General features: G+C 43.7%; 1 protein-coding gene across 3 annotated transcripts in view; it reads right to left on the bottom strand.

Annotated features, from left to right (window-relative positions):
• LOC307171271 (protein NLRC3-like) overlaps positions 1-24,044 on the bottom strand; it is a 231,247-nt gene that overhangs the window by 5,320 nt on the left and 201,883 nt on the right. Inside the window, exon 7 of one of the 3 annotated variants that reach the window (XM_079892780.1) lies at positions 11,852-12,004. The exons of the other annotated variants lie outside the window; for them this stretch is intronic. Within the exon in view, the coding sequence (XP_079748906.1) occupies positions 11,977-12,004 (28 nt within the window). The 3' untranslated portion in view covers positions 11,852-11,976. Of the gene's footprint in view, positions 1-11,851; positions 12,005-24,044 lie in introns of those variants that run through there. 3 annotated transcript variants of the gene reach the window in all.

The following is a 24,044-nucleotide window of genomic DNA, read 5'->3' as shown; positions in this document are numbered from 1 at the left end:
TCACGAGTAGAGCGGCTGCGGACCATAGACGCGCGTGCACACACAATATGACATCACACTCTGCGCATGTTCTACAACATAATGTAACACATAGCCCTGACACTTTTTAAATAGCCCACTTAAAGTGTTAATTACAAATAAATTACTAACTGCTTAAAATGAATAAAAGTAAATGAACAAAAAATTGCGTTATATATTTAAACTCGTGAACGCCCCCCATTAACACCTGAACGCCCCCCTTTCAAAACTCTTGCTTCCAACGCCCCCGTTGAGAACCACTAATTCAGAGCGTATCACTTTATTGTTTCCATGGTGACGCGTCATTGCTAGTCACGTGACACACCGCAACCACAAACGCGCTGAATGACTGATGATCTGCTTTTTTCCCTTTTTTATTCAAAATATTCACAAATGTGTTAGTTATATCATGACATATCTGATATTCCGATTGTCAAATATGTGCAAGTGGATGTGTTTTGTTGTTTAAACACCTTTACAACAATCGCGTTAGTTTGAGTTATAGCGTTATATGCAGTGGTGGAAATGGGCAAAATTCACTGGGCCCAAAATTCACTATTTTGAAAAAAAAAAAAAAAAAAAAAAAAAAAATATATATATAATAACTAACTGGCTATTGCAAATACAAAAAATAATAAAAACAAAACGTTGTTTTTCGTAAAATACAATATAAATAAACCTGATGTGTTGTCCCGTCTCTCTCTCATAATATCATCATACTGATACTGATATTAATAATATGACAATATTCAATATTGATTAAATGGGAGGGGAAAATCCTGCCCATACCGCAGCTATGAGAAAAATGATAAAAAGCACTTATGTTCATCTACTTGAATAAATAAATTGAATAAAACAGCAAAATAACAATAACAACAACATTAAACATCTTCATAAAGCAAAAAAGAGATTACCTTAGATAAAGTTTGATTAATATGTATATACAGTACCGGTAAAAGTCTGGACCCATTACTATTTTTAATGTTTTTGAAAGAAGTTTATTATTATGCTCTACAAGCCTGCATTTATTTGATCAAAAATACAGAAAGAAACAGGAATATTCAGCAAGGATGTGTTAAATACATAAAAAGTGATAGTGAAGACTTTTTTAAAACAACTGTTAAATAATCAAAAAATCCTGAAAAAAAGTATCACAGGTTATTAAATAAATATTAAGCACCATTTCTAACATTTGATAATAAATCAGAATATTATAAAGTTTTCTGAAGGATCACGTGACACTAAATTCAGCTTTGCATCACAGAAATATATTTTAAAGTATAGAAAACCATTATTCTAAATTTTATTAAAAATTATTTTTCTGTATTTTTGATCAAATAAATCCAGGCTTGATGAGCATAAGAGACTTCTTTCAAAAACATTAACATAGTAATGTGTCCAAACTTATGTAGTGCTGTCTAAGTAAAAATATACTAAATTTAAAATTAAATGTTGTATAAATAAAAAGGTTAGGAATCATATTTTCTTCAAGTGTTTTTTATTGGGGGTGGGGGGCCTCCAACATGAGTTTAGCCTAGGGCCTCCTAATGTCTAGAACCGGCCCTGCGTACATTATTACATTACCAGTAGATTGTGTTTAATAGATTTCACTTTGTAACTGTTAAACGCATTTGCAGTTGGTTTGTAAAAGGTATCATCATTACATGATTGGCCTGTATTACATATACAGTTTTGACCAGCATGTGTCGCCATTTGTGTGTTTTGTGCATCTCACGCATGTATTTCTGGATTGGCCACAGTGTGTGTTTCTGGATCTGTTACTGTTTAGTTTGTTCACTCGATACGTGTAACGGAAATTAGATTTCGAAATCCGAAAAGCTCTTTTTGAACAAAACAACCGGTTAATTTTAAGATGGCCGTTTTTTTATTATTTTAGACCGGATCATTTCAGATACGTTGATCCAGCTTACCCATAAGAAAGTTTCTGTTATGACATCTGTTAAAGTAACGGTTTCTATTCAGATTTTCGAACAATATTACAGTTCATCATTCAAGATTATTTATGTACCTCAAGCGGTCTGAAGTTCTGTGAGCAGTGAGAAAGACGCGCACTGATAGAGAAGCATTTCCATTGGCTGCAGTCCGCAGGCACTGGCCAATAACAAAAGACGACATAGCGCAGCCAATTTTACAGAATGCCACTGATAAATATCAATATCCCTCTACGTTTTTATTATCATATATATAATGTGCTACGTTTATGTAGCTACTATATTGTAGATAAAATATAGTAATCGTTACAATGTCCACACACACAATCAGTGGCGGCTGGTGAAAAATATCTTCGGCGGGGCTGTGTATTATTCTGTGTATCATATTCAGTCGGTTTCAACAGTCTGGTAACCACGGGAGTCTTTTAGCGTATAGTGGCTGCGAGGTTGTGGAAATGCTCTTCCTCAAGACATCCGTCAAACATCCACCCTTCTCTCCTTCAAAAACACATTTTTTATCTGAATATTACTCTTCAGCTCACAGTCTGTAAATTCTACATTGTTATTGATATGCTATTAGTTTGAATCCCTCTTTGTTTGTGTCTTTAACCTAACTTTGTTAGTGACCTCTGAATATTAGGCCTACTTTCTGCCCTTGGTGTGTGTATTGTGCTTTGATGTTGATGTTTATTTTGTTCTATTCTTTAACCCAGTCCCAGTGGTTCTCAAACTTTTTAGAGTTGAACCCCATGAGACTTTTTAACATCCTTCTGCGCACCCCACTCTTCACTCACACCTTTTTCAGTAAGGGACAATATTTGCCCCCTTAAATCGATTTTTCCAGTGTATTTTTACTAGTGGTCGACCGATATGGGATTTGTAATGGCCGATGCCGATATTGAGAAAGCAATCTGGCCGATTGGCCGATATGAGGCCGATACAATACATGTTGTGAATACAGTAAATGAGAGACATAAAGAATATTGGTGAAACTAAATGAACATTTATTGTACATACTATTTATGCAAAATTCTTTTTGCAATAAAAAATATTTACTAAGAAATTAAAATGTAAACAAAAAGGTAAGGTAACACTTCAATAAATAAAGTTTTACTGCAGGTTCTTGTCTGCTTTAATATTTACAGTAATTTTTTCAATCACATAAATAATTACTGCTGCTTACTGCAGGTTACAAATAACATTTATCATTAATGAACCAATCGAAACAATATTCATAAATTAATGACAAAATAGTATGTGAAATTACATACATTTCATGTACAATACATAGTTAAATATAAATCTCACATAGTTTATTTACACTATTTAGGCTACTTTAAACAGGTTGTTTTACTTCAAGTATTTTATTTTTGTTACATAACAAAAGAACAAAGCAATTGACAAACAATAGGACAAATACAATAGTGATACAAATTGAATAAACTACAGTAGGTTTATTTAATAATGATTTATGTGTTTAGTTTTGCTTGTTTGTTTCTTTAAAACGTTGTAAGCCGTCACATGCATTTGCATGCATGAACATATGAAAATGTATACTACACACGATATTACGCCAATCACGGATAAATAAATACAGTAGATAGTGAATAACTTTTTCAAGGATTTATTTTCAAGCGTAATATTACATAGTGTTCTCCTCTCATCCACCTCACGCGACCAACTGATCTGTTACTGTACGTTCATGTCACGGGGTGACAAACAGCCCCGGAACAATTCCCCTCTGGAGAATTGTTCCCGTCGGGACGTTTTCAGCGTAACACCATCCCCGGACCTGTATGAGTGTTTGTCGTCATGACAACTAAATGGCAGATTGGTGACAGGTGTAGGGACTTCACGCTGAGTGTTTGATTGAGACCACTCCCGCTTCTTGACAGGATAAAAACACACAAGGAAGAGAAGGCTGGGCTGTGCTGTGTGGTGTTGCGCTGTTCTTCTGCCCCGTTGGTCTGGATTGTTCTTCCCCCTGATCGTTGGTGGCTTCTCTCCCGTGGGGATTCGTTTATGGAACTGCAGTGAGGGGTTGTCTTGAAGGAAAAGGAGTGTTATTTGAGAGGACTCGGGGACGGTCAAGAGGAATGAAATTCGCTGACTGAGCTGGGGAAGAGAGAGATGAGTAGTTATCAAACTGAATCTCATAACTGCATGTGTTTTACACTAAATTGGGTATTGGATTGAAGTGCTTGGATCATGTGTACACCTTGCACCGAGTGAAATATTGATTCCTGTTGATTTCCTCATCTCCTCTCCCCGATTGGAGTCCAGCGGAGTGAAGTCCGTCTGTGACCGTGAAGACCAATCTCTCGAGTGTTCTGCCCGCCCCTGGCGATCATCAGTCCGGTAGACCAGGATCTGTGGGTGAGTGCTGGCCTTATGCGCACTAGAAGAGTGGAATTGCAGTGTGTAAATTGACGTTTCCCCTCACGAATACATGTTTAGAGTTGGATTGCAGTGTGTGTGTGTGGAAGAATACCTGTTATTGCCCCGCAACTGCCCATGTGCCCTGGGAATCTACTATTTACCGTGAGAGCTGAGTGAGATTGCTTACATCTATGTGCGGTGTTTAGAAAGAAGAAACCTCTGCGAGATAACATCACCCCATTTGAGAACTGTACACTGCTGTTGAAGTTGATTCTGTCTGTCCTAGAGAAGCCCCGTTCAGCCTGCGACTGTGAGTCTGCTGCAGCCCTAAACCTACCTGCATGGTGTGAAGTTATCTGTCCCCTGCAACATACGTGAGAATTGTACACTGCTGTTGAAGTTGATTTTGTCTGTCCTAGAGAAGCCCCGTTCAGCCTGCGACTGTGAGTCTGCTGCAGCCCTAAGCCTACCTGCATGGTGTGAAGTTATCTGTCCCCTGCAACACACGTGAGAATTGTACACTGCTGTTGAAGTTGATTCTGTCTGTCCTAGAGAAGCCCCGTTCAGCCTGCGACTGTGAGTCTGCTGCAGCCCTAAACCTACCTGCATGGTGTGAAGTTATCTGTCCCCTGCAACACACGTGAGAATTGTACACTGCTGTTGAAGTTGATTCTGTCTGTCCTGGAGAAGCCCCGTTCAGCCTGCGACTGCGAGTCTGCTGCAGCCCTAGGCCTACCTGCATGGTGTGAAGTTATCTGTCCCCTGCAACACACGTGAGAATTGTACACTGCTGTTGAGGTTGATTCTGTCTGTCCTAGAGGAGCCCCGTTCAGCCTGCGACTGTGAGTCTGCTGCAGCCCTAAGCCTACCTGCATGGTGTGAAGTTATCTGTCCCCTGCAACACACGTGAGAATTGTACACTGCTGTTGAGGTTGATTCTGTCTGTCCTAGAGGAGCCCCGTTCAGCCTGCGACTGTGAGTCTGCTGCAGCCCTAAGCCTACCTGCATGGTGTGAAGTTATCTGTCCCCTGCAACACACGCGAGAACTGTATACTGCTGTTGAAGTTGATTCTGTCTGTCCTAGAGAAGCCCCGCTCAGCCTGCGACTGTGAGTCTGCTGCAGCCCTAAGCCTACCTGCGTGGTGTGAGGTTGTCTGTCCCCTGCAACGCACGTGAGAATGTTACACTGCTGTTGAGGTTGATTCTGTCTGTCCTAGAGAAGCCCCGTTCAGCCTGTGACTGTGAGTCTGCTGCAGCCCTAAGCCTACCTGCATGGTGTGAAGTTATCTGTTCCCTGCAACACACGTGAGAACTGTATACTGCTGTTGAGGTTGATTCTGTCTGTCCTAGAGGGGCCCCGTTCAGCCTGCGACGGTGAGTCTGACGCCAGTCTGTGAAGGAAGTGATCTCTGTTCTCTCTACTCACCTGTGATACTCACCTGTCCAACGCTCTCCCACTGTGAGTCTGACGCCAGTCTGTGAAGGAAGTGATCTCCATTCTCTCTACTCACCTGTGGTACTCACCTGTCCAACGCTCTCCCACTGTGAGTCTGACGCCAGTCTGTGAAGGAAGTGATCTCCGTTCTCTCTACTCACTTGTGATATTCACCTGCCAAATGCTCTCCCACTGTGAGTTTGACGCCAGTCTGTGAAGGAAGTGATCTCCATTCTCTCTACTCACCTGTGATACTCACCTGTCCAACGCTCTCCCACTGTGAGTCTGACGCCAGTCTGTGAAGGAAGTGATCTCCGTTCTCTCTACTCACTTGTGATATTCACCTGCCAAATGCTCTCCCACTGTGAGTTTGACGCCAGTCTGTGAAGGAAGTGATCTCTGTTCTCTCTACTCACCTGTGATACTCACCTGTCCAACGTTCTCCCACTGTGAGTCTGACGCCAGTCTGTGAAGGAAGTGATCTCCATTCTCTCTACTCACCTGTGATACTCACCTGTCCAACGCTCTCCCACTGTGAGTCTGACGCCAGTCTGTGAAGGAAGGGATCTCCGTTCTCTCTACTCACCTGTGATACTCACCTGTCCAACGCTCTCCCACTGGGAGTCTCGCCGGTTCATACCCGCGGCGGTGCTGCTCTGGGTCCTTGGGAAGGAGAGGACAAGGAATTTTAGACTAGGACTTCTTAATTGCTTTTAATACAAAATAAAGTTGTTATTCCTTTTACTCCTGCCTCCTGCCTCCTCCTTTGATACGCTCCTCTGGGTGATAGTGGGTTAGGGGTGGGGGCAGTCTGGTTTGGCCCACCCCGACCTGTGACAGACATTTGGCGTAGTCGGCAGGATTCACCTTGAGTTGAGCGGTCAGAGGCCGAGATGGCGGAGGGGGAAGAGCCTGGGAATCGGCAACCCGTCATGCCAATTTTCATGGGTGCTCCATGGGCCCCGAGGTATGGAGGTCCGGGGTCTGAAGTAAGTTTGTCCCTGTGGAAGACCCAGGTGGAATATCTGGCGGGGCTCCAAGGGTTGAGTGCCCTACAGAAGGTCCAGTTTGTTTTGAATTCCCTGGAAGGGGAGGCGAGAAGAGAAGTTCAGGCAGCACCGGAAGCCAACCGAGCGACGATCCAGGCCATTTTCGACTTTCTCACGGGGCAGTATGGAGATACCACCCCGGTAGCTGTTCTGAGGACGAAGTTCTTCAATTCTCGCCAAGGTCCTCGGCAATCTGTGCGGGCCTTTGCCTTGCAACTGCGGGAGCAGTATTCTCGACTCACGGGGAGACAGGACCATGGCCTGGGGGGCGAGGAGGTGTTACTGCGAGATCAATTCTTGTTAGGGCTGCGAGAGGGTCCCGTACGCCAGAGCTTGCGGGTGCAGCTTAGGAGAGAACCAGACTTAACCTTTGAGGAGCTGAGACGAGAAGCCCTGGCCCTCGAGCGTGACCAGGCGGAGCATGTGGAAGCTCCCAGCTGCCTAGCTGCCAATGTTGTTGACCCCCTCCCGGCCCCTCCGGCACCCGATTGGAAGCAGGCCCTTCGGGAAGAGTTGAAGCGAGATGTTCGGGAACAAATGTCCGAGTTGTCCAAGTCCGTCATAGAAGAGCTCCGTCGAGAGCGCCCACCGCCATCTTTTCACTCCCGAGAGCGGGCTTATTCTGATGGGAGTCGCCCTTCGGAACGCCGTCCTCCCCGGCCAGTGGGCTCCCGATTCCAGTGGGACGAACAGGGGCGGCCCATCTGTAATGGCTGTGGAGAGCCTGGGCACTACTTTCGCCAGTGTTCCGCTAGACGAGCATCACGAGGGGGTTTTTAGAGTCTCCGGCCACTGTGGGTCAAGTGGTCGGGACCCCCTTATCAGACCCCTCTCCTTCTGCATCCTCTCAGAATCATTTGATAGGCCGTTGTCCGGTGGTGGTGGCCCAAGTTAATGGTCAAGAAATACACTGTCTCTTGGACACTGGATCCCAAGTGACCTTATTTGCTGAAAGTCTGGCCTATGAGCTTTTTGGCACCAATGGTAGGCCTCCTGCCGAAGCCCCCTGGTTGACGCTACGTGGGGCCAACGGGCTGGACATACCGTATGTGGGGTACCTCGTGACTGATTTGAAGATCCATGGAGTTGTAGTGCCTCAGAAGGGGGTAGTAGTTGTCCGAGACCCGTGTCTGGGGTCCCATCGGGCCTTGATTGGGATGAATGTCATCTCGGAGTGCTGGGAGGAGCTATTCCGGAGCGGACCGGCGCAAGCAACCGTAACCCCAGCCAGTCGGGAGTGGGATCGCATCCGAGCCGATTGCCGCCGGATATGTCTGGCCGAACAACAGCACGATCGGGAGAGTACAGGAAGAGTGGCCTGTCGTTACGCCCTGTCGATCCCCGCTCAGAGTGAGGCTGTAATCTGGGCCAGACTGCCCCCTCGACGTTATACTCCGCAAGAATGGGTTATGGTGGAACCCCATGAAGAGGGTCCCAAGGTGGAGGTGGCTCGAGGACTGGCAACTGTTCAGGGAGGCCGAGTCTCGGTGAGAGTTAGGAACACGAGTCCCTTCCTTATTCACTTGTATCATCGTCAATGCTTGGCCCGGGTGACCTCAGTAAAGCCGCAGCAGGTTTGTGAGCAGGATGAAGTTAACTTCCAGCGGGTGGGTCCCACGGTGGTCGAAGTGGCCTTAGCCCGGGCCGGTCCCGGAGTGGAGGAGACCGGAGGACTGCCGGCTCACTTGAGGGGAGAGTCGTTGCGAGGCGACGGACTGCGGGAAGAGCAAGTGGGACAACTTCATGAATTCTTGAGGAAGTGGCAGCACCTGTTTTCCACTCACGAGGAAGACTATGGTCGCACCGATGTAGTGAAACACCAGATTCCAACCGGGGATGCCGCGCCGAGCCGAGAGCGCTACCGACCTGTACCCCCGACCCTGTACACTGAGATCCGCACTCTGTTGCGAGGAATGCTCGACAGAGGGATTATTCGTGAGAGCAGCAGCCCTTGGGCCGCACCGATAGTGCTAGTCCGCAAGAAGACAGGGTCTTGGAGGTTTTGTGTAGATTACCGTCGGTTGAACCAGGTAACCAAGAGGGATGCTTTCCCGCTGCCCCGAGTGGAAGATTCTTTGACGAGCCTTACTCAAGCTGCCTGGTACTCCACCCTCGACTTGGCCAGCGGCTATTGGCAGGTGCAGATGGACGAGCGGGACCGGGAGAAGACGGCATTTACCACCCCTTTCGGTCTCTATGAGTGGGACCGGATGCCGTTCGGCCTCTGCAACGCCCCCGCTACATTCCAGCGGCTGATGCAGCGCTGCTTGGGCAGCCAAGTGATGGATACCACCCTTGTCTATCTGGACGACATCATCACTTACTCTCCCGATTTCGAGTCCCACCTGGAGCATCTTGGGCGAGTCTTTCGCTCCCTAGAACGCTATGGATTAAAGTTACAGCCCGACAAATGCCAGCTCTTCAGGAAAGAGGTTAAGTTTTTGGGACACGTGGTCAGTGCGGCAGGGATCTCCGTTGACCCCGAAAAAGTGAGGGTAGTGCAAGAGTGGACAGCTCCCCAAACGGTGCGCCAAGTTCGGTCATTCCTGGGCTTTGTGGGCTACTATAGGCGATTCATCAAGAACTTCTCCAAGATCGCCAAGCCCATTAACCAGCTTTTGGGAGGTAGGGGTCGGGTACGGGGCCGAGGATCCCCTCCCATTCAGTGGGACCCAACCTGTGAAGCCGCGTTCCAACAGCTTAAACAGGAGCTTCTACAGGCCCCGATATTGGCATATGCCGACTTTAACCAGCCCTTCATCCTGTACACCGATGCTAGCCAGCTAGGGTTGGGAGCTGTCTTGGCTCAGAAGCAACAGGGGGAGGAGAAGGTGATTGCCTATGCGAGCCGAAGTTTACATCCTGCCGAGAAGAATGACTCGAATTACAGCTCCTTTAAACTCGAGCTACTGGCCATGAAGTGGGCGATGGGCGAAAAGTTTAAAGACTACCTGTGGGGGACTAAGGTACAGGTGGTCACAGACAATAACCCGCTGGTACACCTACAAACAGCCAAACTGGGGGCAGTGGAGCAACGCTGGGTGGCACAACTGGCCAACTTTGATTACCAGATTCAGTATCGGCCAGGCAGAGAGCACACCAACGCTGACGTGCTGTCCAGGTTACCGGGTGAGAGATCGGCCGGCTATATACCGACCCCAGGATCAGGGTCCGACGAGGGGCTGATGGTGGGAGTTGTTGAAGCACCGGGGCAGACACCTGAGGATCCCCCTCCCTGTTGGGGATGGGAACCACAACGCTGGAGGCTGTGGCAGGGCGAAGATGGAGATGTGCTGCGGGTGCGGACATGGGTAGAGCAGAGGATCTGGCCTGAGGGGGCAGAACGTCGAACTCAGCCTCGGAGTGTGCGAGGCCTGCTGGGACAGAGAGAAAGACTCTATCTGAGGGATGGGGTGCTCTGTAGGGCGCTTCAGGATCCAGGCCAAGGAGAGGAGGTCTGTCAGATCGTGGTCCCCGAAGGCCGAAGGCAGGCTTTGTTGGAGGCGTATCATGCTAGGATGGGACATCAAGGGCAGGAGAGGACATTGGCTTTGCTGAGGCGACATTTCTACTGGCCTGGGATGGAGGGCACCATCAGGACTTACCTTCAGGGATGTCCCCGTTGCACCTTGTTTAAGTCCAGGAGGGAAGCACGGGCACCGCTGGCCCCGATCCAGGCCAAGGCACCTCTGCATATGGTGGCAATGGACTTTCTCACTCTGGGACGACCGGTGGATCAGATCCAAAATATTCTTGTTGTCACCGATCTGTTCACCAAGTATGCTTGGGCCATTCCCACTGTGGATCAAACTGCCCTTACGACTGCCAACGCTCTCTGGAGGTATGTGATTCAGCCCTTTGGATGCCCTGAAATCCTCCATTCAGACCAAGGGGCTAACTTTGAGTCGAAGGTGATCCGTGAATTATGCCAACTGTACGGATGTAAGAAGACCCATACGACCCCGTATCACCCCCAAGGGAACGGAGGGTGTGAGAGGTTTAATCAGACCCTATTGGGCTTGCTGGGGACTCTGGAGGAAGAGCAGCAGGGTCAGTGGGCAGATAGGCTCCCAGCAGTGATGCAGGCATATAATAACAGCATACACAGTACCACCGGTTATGCCCCTACCTACCTGATGTTCGGTCGCCATGTGAGGCTCCCAATGGATATGCTCTTGGGGACCGCTGGGAAAGAAGAGGGAGGTAGTCTGTCCGATTGGGTAGCAAGTCACCATCAACGCCTCCAGTCCGCCTACGAACAAGTCGCCGGCCGGATTAATCAGGCAGCGCTAAAGAACAAGAGACTATACGATCGGACTGCCCGAGAAGCCCCGCTACTGCCCGGGGAGAGGGTGCTGCTGCGGGATAATCGCCGACAGGGGAAGGGAAAATTGAGCGACCGATGGGAGGCTCAGCCATACGTCGTTCAGCGACAACCCCATCCGGACCAACCTGTATATGCCTTACGGCCTGAAGGGAAGACGGGCCCGGAACGAGTTTTACATCGCAACCTGATCCGCCCCTGCCCGAATTATTCTAAGCCAGTGGTAGAGAACCCACAGGCCGAGACGACGTGGATGCCCCCACTGGTGGGATGGGCAGTGATCCCAAGGGGCCTAGGCCCAGGACCACGACCTGAGGCCCCCCGCTCCCCACTTCGACGTTCTCAGCGGGAGAATCGGGGCCAGCCTCCAGCCAGGTACGGAGACTGGGTGTTGGGAGACCGTTCTCGGGACTAGAACGGTTTGGCGGGGGGGTATGTCACGGGGTGACAAACAGCCCCGGAACAATTCCCCTCTGGAGAATTGTTCCCGTCGGGACGTTTTCAGCGTAACACCATCCCCGGACCTGTATGAGTGTTTGTCGTCATGACAACTAAATGGCAGATTGGTGACAGGTGTAGGGACTTCACGCTGAGTGTTTGATTGAGACCACTCCCGCTTCTTGACAGGATAAAAACACACAAGGAAGAGAAGGCTGGGCTGTGCTGTGTGGTGTTGCGCTGTTCTTCTGCCCCGTTGGTCTGGATTGTTCTTCCCCCTGATCGTTGGTGGCTTCTCTCCCGTGGGGATTCGTTTATGGAACTGCAGTGAGGGGTTGTCTTGAAGGAAAAGGAGTGTTATTTGAGAGGACTCGGGGACGGTCAAGAGGAATGAAATTCGCTGACTGAGCTGGGGAAGAGAGAGATGAGTAGTTATCAAACTGAATCTCATAACTGCATGTGTTTTACACTAAATTGGGTATTGGATTGAAGTGCTTGGATCATGTGTACACCTTGCACCGAGTGAAATATTGATTCCTGTTGATTTCCTCATCTCCTCTCCCCGATTGGAGTCCAGCGGAGTGAAGTCCGTCTGTGACCGTGAAGACCAATCTCTCGAGTGTTCTGCCCGCCCCTGGCGATCATCAGTCCGGTAGACCAGGATCTGTGGGTGAGTGCTGGCCTTATGCGCACTAGAAGAGTGGAATTGCAGTGTGTAAATTGACGTTTCCCCTCACGAATACATGTTTAGAGTTGGATTGCAGTGTGTGTGTGTGGAAGAATACCTGTTATTGCCCCGCAACTGCCCATGTGCCCTGGGAATCTACTATTTACCGTGAGAGCTGAGTGAGATTGCTTACATCTATGTGCGGTGTTTAGAAAGAAGAAACCTCTGCGAGATAACATCACCCCATTTGAGAACTGTACACTGCTGTTGAAGTTGATTCTGTCTGTCCTAGAGAAGCCCCGTTCAGCCTGCGACTGTGAGTCTGCTGCAGCCCTAAACCTACCTGCATGGTGTGAAGTTATCTGTCCCCTGCAACATACGTGAGAATTGTACACTGCTGTTGAAGTTGATTTTGTCTGTCCTAGAGAAGCCCCGTTCAGCCTGCGACTGTGAGTCTGCTGCAGCCCTAAGCCTACCTGCATGGTGTGAAGTTATCTGTCCCCTGCAACACACGTGAGAATTGTACACTGCTGTTGAAGTTGATTCTGTCTGTCCTAGAGAAGCCCCGTTCAGCCTGCGACTGTGAGTCTGCTGCAGCCCTAAACCTACCTGCATGGTGTGAAGTTATCTGTCCCCTGCAACACACGTGAGAATTGTACACTGCTGTTGAAGTTGATTCTGTCTGTCCTGGAGAAGCCCCGTTCAGCCTGCGACTGCGAGTCTGCTGCAGCCCTAGGCCTACCTGCATGGTGTGAAGTTATCTGTCCCCTGCAACACACGTGAGAATTGTACACTGCTGTTGAGGTTGATTCTGTCTGTCCTAGAGGAGCCCCGTTCAGCCTGCGACTGTGAGTCTGCTGCAGCCCTAAGCCTACCTGCATGGTGTGAAGTTATCTGTCCCCTGCAACACACGTGAGAATTGTACACTGCTGTTGAGGTTGATTCTGTCTGTCCTAGAGGAGCCCCGTTCAGCCTGCGACTGTGAGTCTGCTGCAGCCCTAAGCCTACCTGCATGGTGTGAAGTTATCTGTCCCCTGCAACACACGCGAGAACTGTATACTGCTGTTGAAGTTGATTCTGTCTGTCCTAGAGAAGCCCCGCTCAGCCTGCGACTGTGAGTCTGCTGCAGCCCTAAGCCTACCTGCGTGGTGTGAGGTTGTCTGTCCCCTGCAACGCACGTGAGAATGTTACACTGCTGTTGAGGTTGATTCTGTCTGTCCTAGAGAAGCCCCGTTCAGCCTGTGACTGTGAGTCTGCTGCAGCCCTAAGCCTACCTGCATGGTGTGAAGTTATCTGTTCCCTGCAACACACGTGAGAACTGTATACTGCTGTTGAGGTTGATTCTGTCTGTCCTAGAGGGGCCCCGTTCAGCCTGCGACGGTGAGTCTGACGCCAGTCTGTGAAGGAAGTGATCTCTGTTCTCTCTACTCACCTGTGATACTCACCTGTCCAACGCTCTCCCACTGTGAGTCTGACGCCAGTCTGTGAAGGAAGTGATCTCCATTCTCTCTACTCACCTGTGGTACTCACCTGTCCAACGCTCTCCCACTGTGAGTCTGACGCCAGTCTGTGAAGGAAGTGATCTCCGTTCTCTCTACTCACTTGTGATATTCACCTGCCAAATGCTCTCCCACTGTGAGTTTGACGCCAGTCTGTGAAGGAAGTGATCTCCATTCTCTCTACTCACCTGTGATACTCACCTGTCCAACGCTCTCCCACTGTGAGTCTGACGCCAGTCTGTGAAGGAAGTGATCTCCGTTCTCTCTACTCACTTGTGATATTCACCTGCCAAATGCTCTCCCACTGTGAGTTTGACGCCAGTCTGTGAAGGAAGTGATCTCTGTTCTCTCTACTCACCTGTGATACTCACCTGTCCAACGTTCTCCCACTGTGAGTCTGACGCCAGTCTGTGAAGGAAGTGATCTCCATTCTCTCTACTCACCTGTGATACTCACCTGTCCAACGCTCTCCCACTGTGAGTCTGACGCCAGTCTGTGAAGGAAGGGATCTCCGTTCTCTCTACTCACCTGTGATACTCACCTGTCCAACGCTCTCCCACTGGGAGTCTCGCCGGTTCATACCCGCGGCGGTGCTGCTCTGGGTCCTTGGGAAGGAGAGGACAAGGAATTTTAGACTAGGACTTCTTAATTGCTTTTAATACAAAATAAAGTTGTTATTCCTTTTACTCCTGCCTCCTGCCTCCTCCTTTGATACGCTCCTCTGGGTGATAGTGGGTTAGGGGTGGGGGCAGTCTGGTTTGGCCCACCCCGACCTGTGACATTCACACGCGACCCAGCTTTTCCGTGCACGCGAGTCCGTTGGAAAACAGCATCTAGTTAAATGTAACCCGAGAACAACGCGTGTATCTGAGGAACAGCCAGTCACTGGATTTTTGACTGTTTGTGAGGTAAAATGTTTTCAGTTTTGTTTGAATTCGTTTATATCACATCTGTGACCCCCACTGGAGCTACCGCTGGGCTGCGGATCTGACATATCACGGTACTGTTTGAATAGACTCTGCTGCACGCCGGAGTGTTTTTGTGTGTAACACAATGTAGCGTCAGGCTAGAAAGCGAATGCGAATGGTCATTTACTGTGTCTGTCAGATGTCTGCTTCACTTCTGAGTGGCTTGTCTTACGGTGCTGGGCGGAGCAGAGCGAGTGTATTCAGTTCATTCATGCTCGCTCTGTTCGCGTCAGTGGAAAAAAGCGGTAATGCACAGTCACAAACTGTTTTGAAATATATCGGCCAAACGGAAAGATTTATCGGCGGATGCCGATATCTAAAAAATTCCAAATATCGGCCGATATATCGGCCTCGGCGATATATCGGTCGACCACTAATTTTTACCTTTACAGATACCTTTATAAAATCCCAGCTAACACAGTACGTTGTGACGACGTCGTCAGTTAGTCGTCATTTGGTCAGCGTGACATTACTTTATGACAACGTTGTGAGGACGTCGTGGTAAAGTTCCATTTTTTAGAATCTTGGCTAACGTTCCAGAAACGTTGTGGGCACGTCCTCAAAAGACGTCGCTAGTTTATCCCATGGAGAACGTTGTGAGGACGTCGTGGTAAAGTTCCATTTTTCCCATCTGGTCCGCAGATAACTTTCCAGAAAATTGCATTACAAGTTCTATCGTAGTAGTTATACAACGTTATATATATATATATATATATATATATATATATATATATATATATTATATGTATTTTTTATTATTATTATTAAGGAGGTTGAGTGTTAGTAAAAACAACAATACAAAATCTTAAATAAAAGTGACACTTCACGTGGAGTACGTGGCGGTATTTTGCACATATGAGCGGGTCGAGCTTCAAAATGAGTTTTAAATTTATTCGATTTTTATAAATGTAGCCTAATGTGTTAGATGTTTATTTATGTAAATGCTGCTGGCTGATATGGGCGTGCGCGTTGAACATGCCAGTCGCTTTCAAACACTGGAGCGGTTGCCATGGAAACGGCGCAGGACCACTGCAACTGACAAAAAAACAGAAATCCATCTCTCGCTGTTGTTTTCACTACTTTCAGGTGAGTTTAATCTAAAATCACACAAATAATACACACTACTGTTCCTGACATTTTTCTTACGTGTTATTGACACACATCTATTGAAAATTTTACGTTTCTTCATAGAAATAGTTTAGTGTCTTCGAAAAACTCCGTTAGCATCTCAACCGTGTTCTGAAGAGGTAACGTTAACTGTTAGCGCTAACGTTAACTGTCAGGCTAACCTAAGCTCTTGTTTATAAAAGTTTGGGCTTTTAATCACATCTTTATGTGTAGGTGAGATTTTTTTGTTAGTTTTGTAAAGGATTTGCTGGCAGTTGAATGGGTGATTGGAAGTTGGCTAATTAATTTAACCAACTGATAAATGTATTTGCTGTTAATCGATGACGTCACTTACTTGACTGGATAGTATTAGAAATGTTAGAATGTAATATAAATGTTTTTTGAGCATCAAATCATCATATTAGAATGATTTCTGAAGGATCATGTGACATTGAAGACTGATCTTCACTATATATTCACACAATTATGCTGAAAATGTAGCTTTGATCACAAGGAATAAATTACATTTTAACATACAGTGTGGGCCATTTATATGGATACACCGTAATAACATGGGAATGGTTGGTGATATTAAAGTCCTGTTTGTGGCACATTAGTATGGCCACCATGGTCACCACCCATCTTGAGGAGTTTGCCCCCTCACATATACTAATGTGCCACAAACAGGACTTTAATATCACCAACCATTCCCATGTTATTACGGTGTATCCTTATAAATGGCCCACCCTGTATATTCAGATAGAAAACAGTTATTTAAATTGTAATAAAAGTTCACAATATTACAGTTTTTACTGTATTTTCGCTCATATAAATGCAGCCTTGGTGAGCATAAATGACTTTCAAAAGCATTAAAAGCTGTAGATTAGCAACATTAATAAAGTTCTCCTCTGTTTTAGCTGCCTAGAAGGACGATGAGGTGACAGTGCAGCCCGGGATAAGGAAGAGGAGGAGGAGGAACACGCAAGTTAGACAATTTTCTTATACCTTTCTAACAAAAAACTATATACCTGACTACAATAGCATGGTACAATTTATTTTTCAGCTTCCAGTGAATATATAGAGCAAGAAGCTCCTCCTATCCGTGCCTCAGAAGACCCTGCCCTCCGCTGGTGGGGTAAGAAAGACACTCTTCCTCTTCTCCCACAGCTCTCCATCATCTCCCTCTGCCTCCTCAACACTGTCTAAAGGAGCATTTACCACAGCTGGCCGAGCTGGGACACAGTCAGGAATGAGAGGTCTCAGATTCTCTCTGAGAAAGTCATCATGCTCATTTTCATGAACAAAAAACTCTTGATGTACAGTATATTTGGGTGGGTGAAATAATACTGGAGAGAATTATTAAAATTTTTTACATATCTTTACTCTTTACTAACAATATTTTTTTTATTTGTTAGCTTCAGAGAAGCTCAAGGACTATAGATCTTTGGTAATATTCGCATTGTTCAGGTTTAGCTACTGGTAGTGAAGCAATGAAGCACATTACCACCAGACATTTGTAGCAGGAGCCTCACAGGACACTCAGGAAACAATTTAACCTATTTCTGCAAATAAAATTAATAATAAAGAAACTGCTGAATTTTTTTTATTTTTTTTGTTTTTTTGTTTTTATCTTTATTGTTTTTCCACCAAATTATAAAGAGTAGTATCAATAAGAGTAGGCCTATCGATTATTATTTAACTACACCCCTGATGATACAACACTTTTTTCAATAAAAAGAATACGTTTTAATAGTTGGTTACATTATTCATTGATTATGTTTTTTGATTAATTAATTGATGTTACATTTCTGCACTCATAACTTGTTAACACTTTACATGGTTAAAAATCGTTAATGTTCAAAATGTATTGGCTTAGTGATTGTACAAAGTAACACTGAATAAATTCTGATTAATAAATGAATACAGTGTGGTTTTTGGGCCATTTTCTATTTAGAATTTAATAGGGGTTTGTATTTGTTTCCATTACATATATGTATTGATCCCTAAATGTATTAACTGGAAACGATAGTACACAATTCCCTATTAGAATTTATAAGGTTTTACAGCAGAGAATGAAATGTTTGAGTTTATTAGTTCTATGTGGATTTCGAGGTTATGGATCAAGCACATCTTAATTCCCAGGACTAAAGGTGAGAAGTATATTAAAAATAAAGAGGAGGACGTTTGAGGAAACGTCCTCGTAACATGCCAGTTTGGTCATCGAGACGTACTCGTCACATTCTAGCGACGTGCAGTTCTAACGTCGCCACGACGATTATGGGAATCACAAAGTTACGTTGCTGGAACGTTATGTGGTACGTCGCTACGACGAATATGGTCCTTCGATGTTACGTCCTCGCAACATGCCAGTTTGGTCATTGAGACGTCCTCATCACGTTCTTGCGACGTACCACTATAACATCGCCACGACGATTATGGGAATCACAAAGTTACGTCGCTGGAACGTTATGTGGTACGTCGCTACGACAAATATGGTCCGGTCCGGTTACGTCTTCACAACGTAACTGTGTTAGCTGGGATAATGCTTTAAATAATAAATGTTCATAATAAATGTTCAATAAAGAAATATGCAATGATGGTAAAAACAAAGAGATGCTTTTAAATAATAAATTAAAACCGACAGTAGGTGGAGAGTCATCGAGTCATTCATTCAGAAATGAAGCCAGTGGCTGTATTTATGAATTAACATTGAATCATTGACTCTAATGACTCGTTCACACACACTGCTGTGCGCTGCAGTTCTGCTGTGGCTTTCGTTGAGCTATTATTTTGTTGTAAAAAATACTGACAACTGTGTTGAAAATGAACATCACTTAACATTAATATTTCATTTGTTGAACTGTTGTATAAAATCAATGTCACATTTGCAATCGTGTGGATCTTCATATAATGTGATCAACATTAAACACAGGAACTCACACAGGGAATGTCTTTGTATCGAAAAGAGTTTGACTCTTATATCGATCTCCATGCACAGCCTGTGTCTATATTTGTTCTTCATGCTAGTAAGTGTTAAATACCTACTTTTACAAAGGTAATGTACATTGTCGAGAACGGTAGTATAGCGCAATCTGCACGAGACCTGTCATATTATAGCCTACACGCTGCTTAAACGCAGAAAGTTTTGACAGCAAAAGACGAGGTAATTTGATCGGATCGGATGTCATGTATTTACAGCATTTTACCTGATAGAAATGCATGCTCAGTTTAAATCTCATTTTAAGGTGAGGCAGTATTAAAGGAACGGCAAAATTCAGCATTTTGTTCCCGCACCCCCTTCTGTCACCTCACGTACCCCGGTTTGAGAACCACTGCATTTACTACATATCTTTGTAAAGCGACCTTGGGTGTTGGAAAGGCACTATATAAATACAAATAATTATAATAATTATTATTATTAACCACCCAAACACAATTTAACACAAACTGCATGATACCAGTGCTCTGTGAAAAAGTCAGTAATTATGTAATACAGGTGTTACGGATCAACTGGGGATCATGTTAACTGGGGAAACGCGCGTGCACGCAGATAGTTTTACCTGGATTTCCAGCAGATGTTAGACGGCTAATGTTGCTTTCATACCTGTTAGCTAATGAATATGTTTGTTGAACATTCCCCTGAATAAATGCTGTGGGTAATTCACTGGATCCATAAACTATGGCTTCTCAATTTTCAACACTCTTTAGGAACATTTATGGAGTGTAGCCTACTGTATGCTTTATGCTTTAAAGGGATAGTTTGCCCAAAAATGATATTTAAAGGGATAGTTCACCCAAAAATGAAAATTCTGTCATCATATACTCACCCTCAAAAAAAAAAGATTGACATATGCATCTCGAACGGCTTTAGGGTGAGTAAATCATGGCTTAAATATCATTTTTGGGCGAACTATCCCTTTAACTCATTCCTCAGTAACATTAAAATAAATAATAAATAAATGCTTGACATCCCTTTTACCACAGCAGTATTGCTGCTCAATTTAAATTTAGCCACAAATTGGCATCATAACAATAATCTGCGAATACACATGCACTGCAAAGACACAGGGCCCTATCTTGCACCCAGCGCAATTGACTGTACACCGACGCATGTATCATTCCTATTTTGCACCCGCGCAAAGCGCGCTTTTCCCTCCACAGAAGCACGTCGCTAAACTCAGCCGAATATCATAAAAGACTGCCATATCTGTCCGAAAGAACAGATGTTCAGTTACAGAGAGAAGGTTTAATACACACAAATATCGAAATGAAAGAATCTTTCGAGTCGAATCTTGATTCGGCTGCGATTAAAAGCTATCAAGTGAATATAATATAAGGACTTAAATTGCAGTTTGTTCGTCACATAAAGCTATCATATGAATAAATAACGATATTAATATAACGGACGAGTCGTATTATATCACTTTTATGATACTTTTGTGATGTTTTTTTGTCTTTTATTATTATTATTATTATTATTATTATTTGCGTGACAGCCCCCAGTAGGCTAATGTTACTCATTCACTTCCATCACATCGACTAGAAGAGTCTCCATTAGGCTACATATTCAAAAATGTCCCTTTGTCTTCCACGGAAAGTAGGCTATACAGGATTTGCACATGAAGGTGAGTAAATGACGGCAGAATTATCATTTTTGGAAGAACTAGTCCTTTAATATGCATTTCAATTTTGATTCAATATTGACTAATTTGTTTATTTTAAATTTTATAAAAAAAAAATAATCTCACCTAATGCTGTAAACATAGAGGGCATTAAATATGATGCAGTTTTTGTTATAATAACAATTATTTAATGACATAAGTAAAAATATAATAAATATGTAATATAGTGCTCAGCAAAATCTCCTCTATAGCTATTTTTCCTATTCAGTTAACTTGCTATGGTCATTATTAAATGGCTTTCCTGAGGTAACACATAATTGTTCTCTGCTGTTATATGGACCTCTTTCCGTGGTTGAAAAACACTAATTGGTCGATATTATGAATACTTTCGGTAAACTGCATCTTTAAATAAAAAGTAACAGATGATCGGTTCACGTGCACTTGAACTGAGGCGCTCAGCGATCTGTCACGTCACATTTACAAGCGCCAAACGTATTTTTGTCTGAATTTTGTAATAAAATTGACGGAATCTAAGACCTGAGAATTAGTTTAATATTAAAAGTACCTCTTTGCTCCGCAATTTTTCTGTGCGTGAGAAAATGGATGTGTGGCGTGAGAGCGTGTGAAAAGTGTCAATTGCGTGAGTCAGTCTCAGCTCAATGCATGAGAGTTGGCAGCCCTATTACACACACATACACACACACTCACTCACTCTCTCACACACACAGTCTCTCTCTCTCTCTCTCTCTCTCTTACACACACTCTCTCTCTCTCTCATACAAACACACTTCCTCACTCTCTCTCTCACACGCACACACACATTCACACACTCTCTCTTCTCTCTCTCACACACACACACACAAACTCTCTTTCTCTTCAGAAGCTTGGGACATTTGGTCCCCACAATGTAATATAAACAAGGGCACTCACACACACACACACACAACTCTATCAGTTGCTGTTCTGGCGCCTCTGTCCAAACATACTGAATAACGCAACGTTACACACACACACACACACTATTACAGTTTGTAATCAAACAGACACACAGAGTCTTCTGATATTCACGATCTCTTTGTTTTGTACATGAACAGTTCACATCACACACACACACACACACACACACACACACACACACACACACACACACACACACACACACACACACAGTTTAGAGCAGTGTTCTGGCATTCTCCACTTTGGAGGTAGGGAAGGGTTAATAAAATATAGTTTATTAACATCACATTTTAAAAACATCATCAAATAACAGCATTACAGACTTTCAAATAGAGAAAATAAAAGTGGAATTATATTATCACTTTGCATGAAATAAGATTTTGTTCAAAAGTAAATGATAATAATAATGCAATTGTGTTTTGCCTATGATAACATCGAATTAAAATAAAATAGATAAGTGTGCACTAGTTGTGCTTTGCTTCATTTTGTCACTTTGCAAACTGCATGCAAAAACAACAAACAAAATTGACAAAACATTAATAATCTTATTCGCTATTTTGTCAAAGGCGGCCGTTATTTAGAGCAGTGGGTCTCAGCCTTTTCTGGGCCAGCGCCCCCTATCCAATATCCAGGTCTCTTGCACTTAGGGTTTATTACACATTTAGGAGAGTATTGCAAGAAGCTGCTTACATTAACCTTACTTTCGGAAAATAAATAAATACAATTATGATTTTTCATGAAAAATTATGTCAGAATTGTAGGCCTAAAATACCTTGGTATCAGCTTGTTCTCATCAATGGTATAATTAATACAATTACAATTAATTTGATTTGTCATGATTAATTTGTGTTCATAATCAGTAAAAAAAGAAAATCTTCCAACAAGAATAAACACATATGAACAATTCAGTTATTATTGTATTATTAATTATTTTTATATCTTGAAACTACCCCGCTCAGATGTGACGGCGGAATGAATACATTACCAACATGTGATTGCAGGATATATTTAAATTATCCATCTAATTGTCATTTTCTCCTCACTGTCTTACTGCAAGTTAACAATAATGTTAAAGTTAATGCCTAAACATGTAAAAGTTTTTAAAAGTTTGTAAAAGGCACTTTTGAATAAGAAATAATATCAAGTCGTCAAGATACAACTCATCAAAACTCACAACAAGCGTATCGGTGAGAACACTCATTTAAACAGCATACACACACACCCGAACTCAACTGCACATCATATGTTTGACATTATTGCGGTCACGAGTAGAGCGGCTGCGGACCATAGACGCGCGTGCACACACAATATGACATCACACTCTGCGCATATGTTTTACAACATAATTGAACATAGACATAGCCCTAACACTTTTTAAATAGCCCACTTAAAGTGTTAATTACAAATAAATTACTAACTGCTTAAAATGAATAAAAGTAAATGAACAAAAAATTGCGTTATATATTTAAACTCGTGAACGCCCCCCATTAACACCTGAACGCCCGCTTTCAAAACTCTTGCTTCCAACGCCCCCGTTGAGAACCACTAATTTAGAGCGCGTCACTTTATTGTTTCCATGGTGACGCGTCATTGCTAGTCACGTGACACACCGCAACCACAAACGCGCTGAATGACTGATGATCTGCTTTTTCCCTTTATTCAAAATATTCACAAATGTGTTAGTTATATCATGACATATCTGATATTCCGATTGTCAAATATGTGCAAGTGGATGTGTTTTGTTGTTTAAACACCTTTACAACAATCGCGTTAGTTTGAGCTATAGTGTTATATGCAGTGGTGGAAATGGGCAAAATTCACTGGGCCCAAAATTCACTATTTTGAAAAAAAAAAAATATATATATATATATATAATAACTAACTGGCTATTGCAAATACAAAAAATAATAAAAACAAAACGTTTTTCGTAAAATACAATATAAATAAACATGATGCGTTGTCCCGTCTCTCTCTCATAATATCATCATACTGATACTGATATTAATAACATGACAATATTCAATATTGATTAAATGGGAGGGGAAAATCCTGCCCATACCGCAGTTATGAAAAAAATGATAAAAGCACTTATGTTCATCTACTTCAATAAATAAACTGAATAAAACAGCAAAATAACAATAACAACAACATTAAACATCTTCATAAAGCAAAAAAGAGATTACCTTAGATCAAGTTTGATTAATATGTACATACAGTACCGGTAAAAAGTCTGGACCCATTACTATTTTTAATGTTTTTGAAAGAAGTTTATTATTATGCTCTACAAGCCTGCATTTATTTGATCAAAAATACAGAAAGAAACAGGAATATTCAGCAAGGATGTGTTAAATACATAAAAGGTTATAGTGAAGACTTTTTTAAAACATAAATAATAAAAAAATCCTGAAAAAAGTATCACAGGTTATAAAATAAATATTAAGCACCGTTTCTAACATTTGATAATAAATCAGAATATTATAAAGTTTTCTGAAGGATCACGTGACACTAAATTCAGCTTTGCATCACAGAAATATATTTTAAAAGTATAGAAAACCATTATTTTAAATTTTAATAATATTTCACTATATTATTTTTCTGTATTTTTGATCAAATAAATCCAGGCTTGATG

Source organism: Squalius cephalus (assembly GCF_949319135.1).
Source record: "Squalius cephalus genome assembly, chromosome: 1".
NCBI lineage: Eukaryota > Metazoa > Chordata > Actinopteri > Cypriniformes > Leuciscidae > Squalius > Squalius cephalus.
The sequence above is the reverse complement of the archived record's forward strand: the minus strand, read 5'-3'. Positions and strand labels throughout refer to the sequence as shown.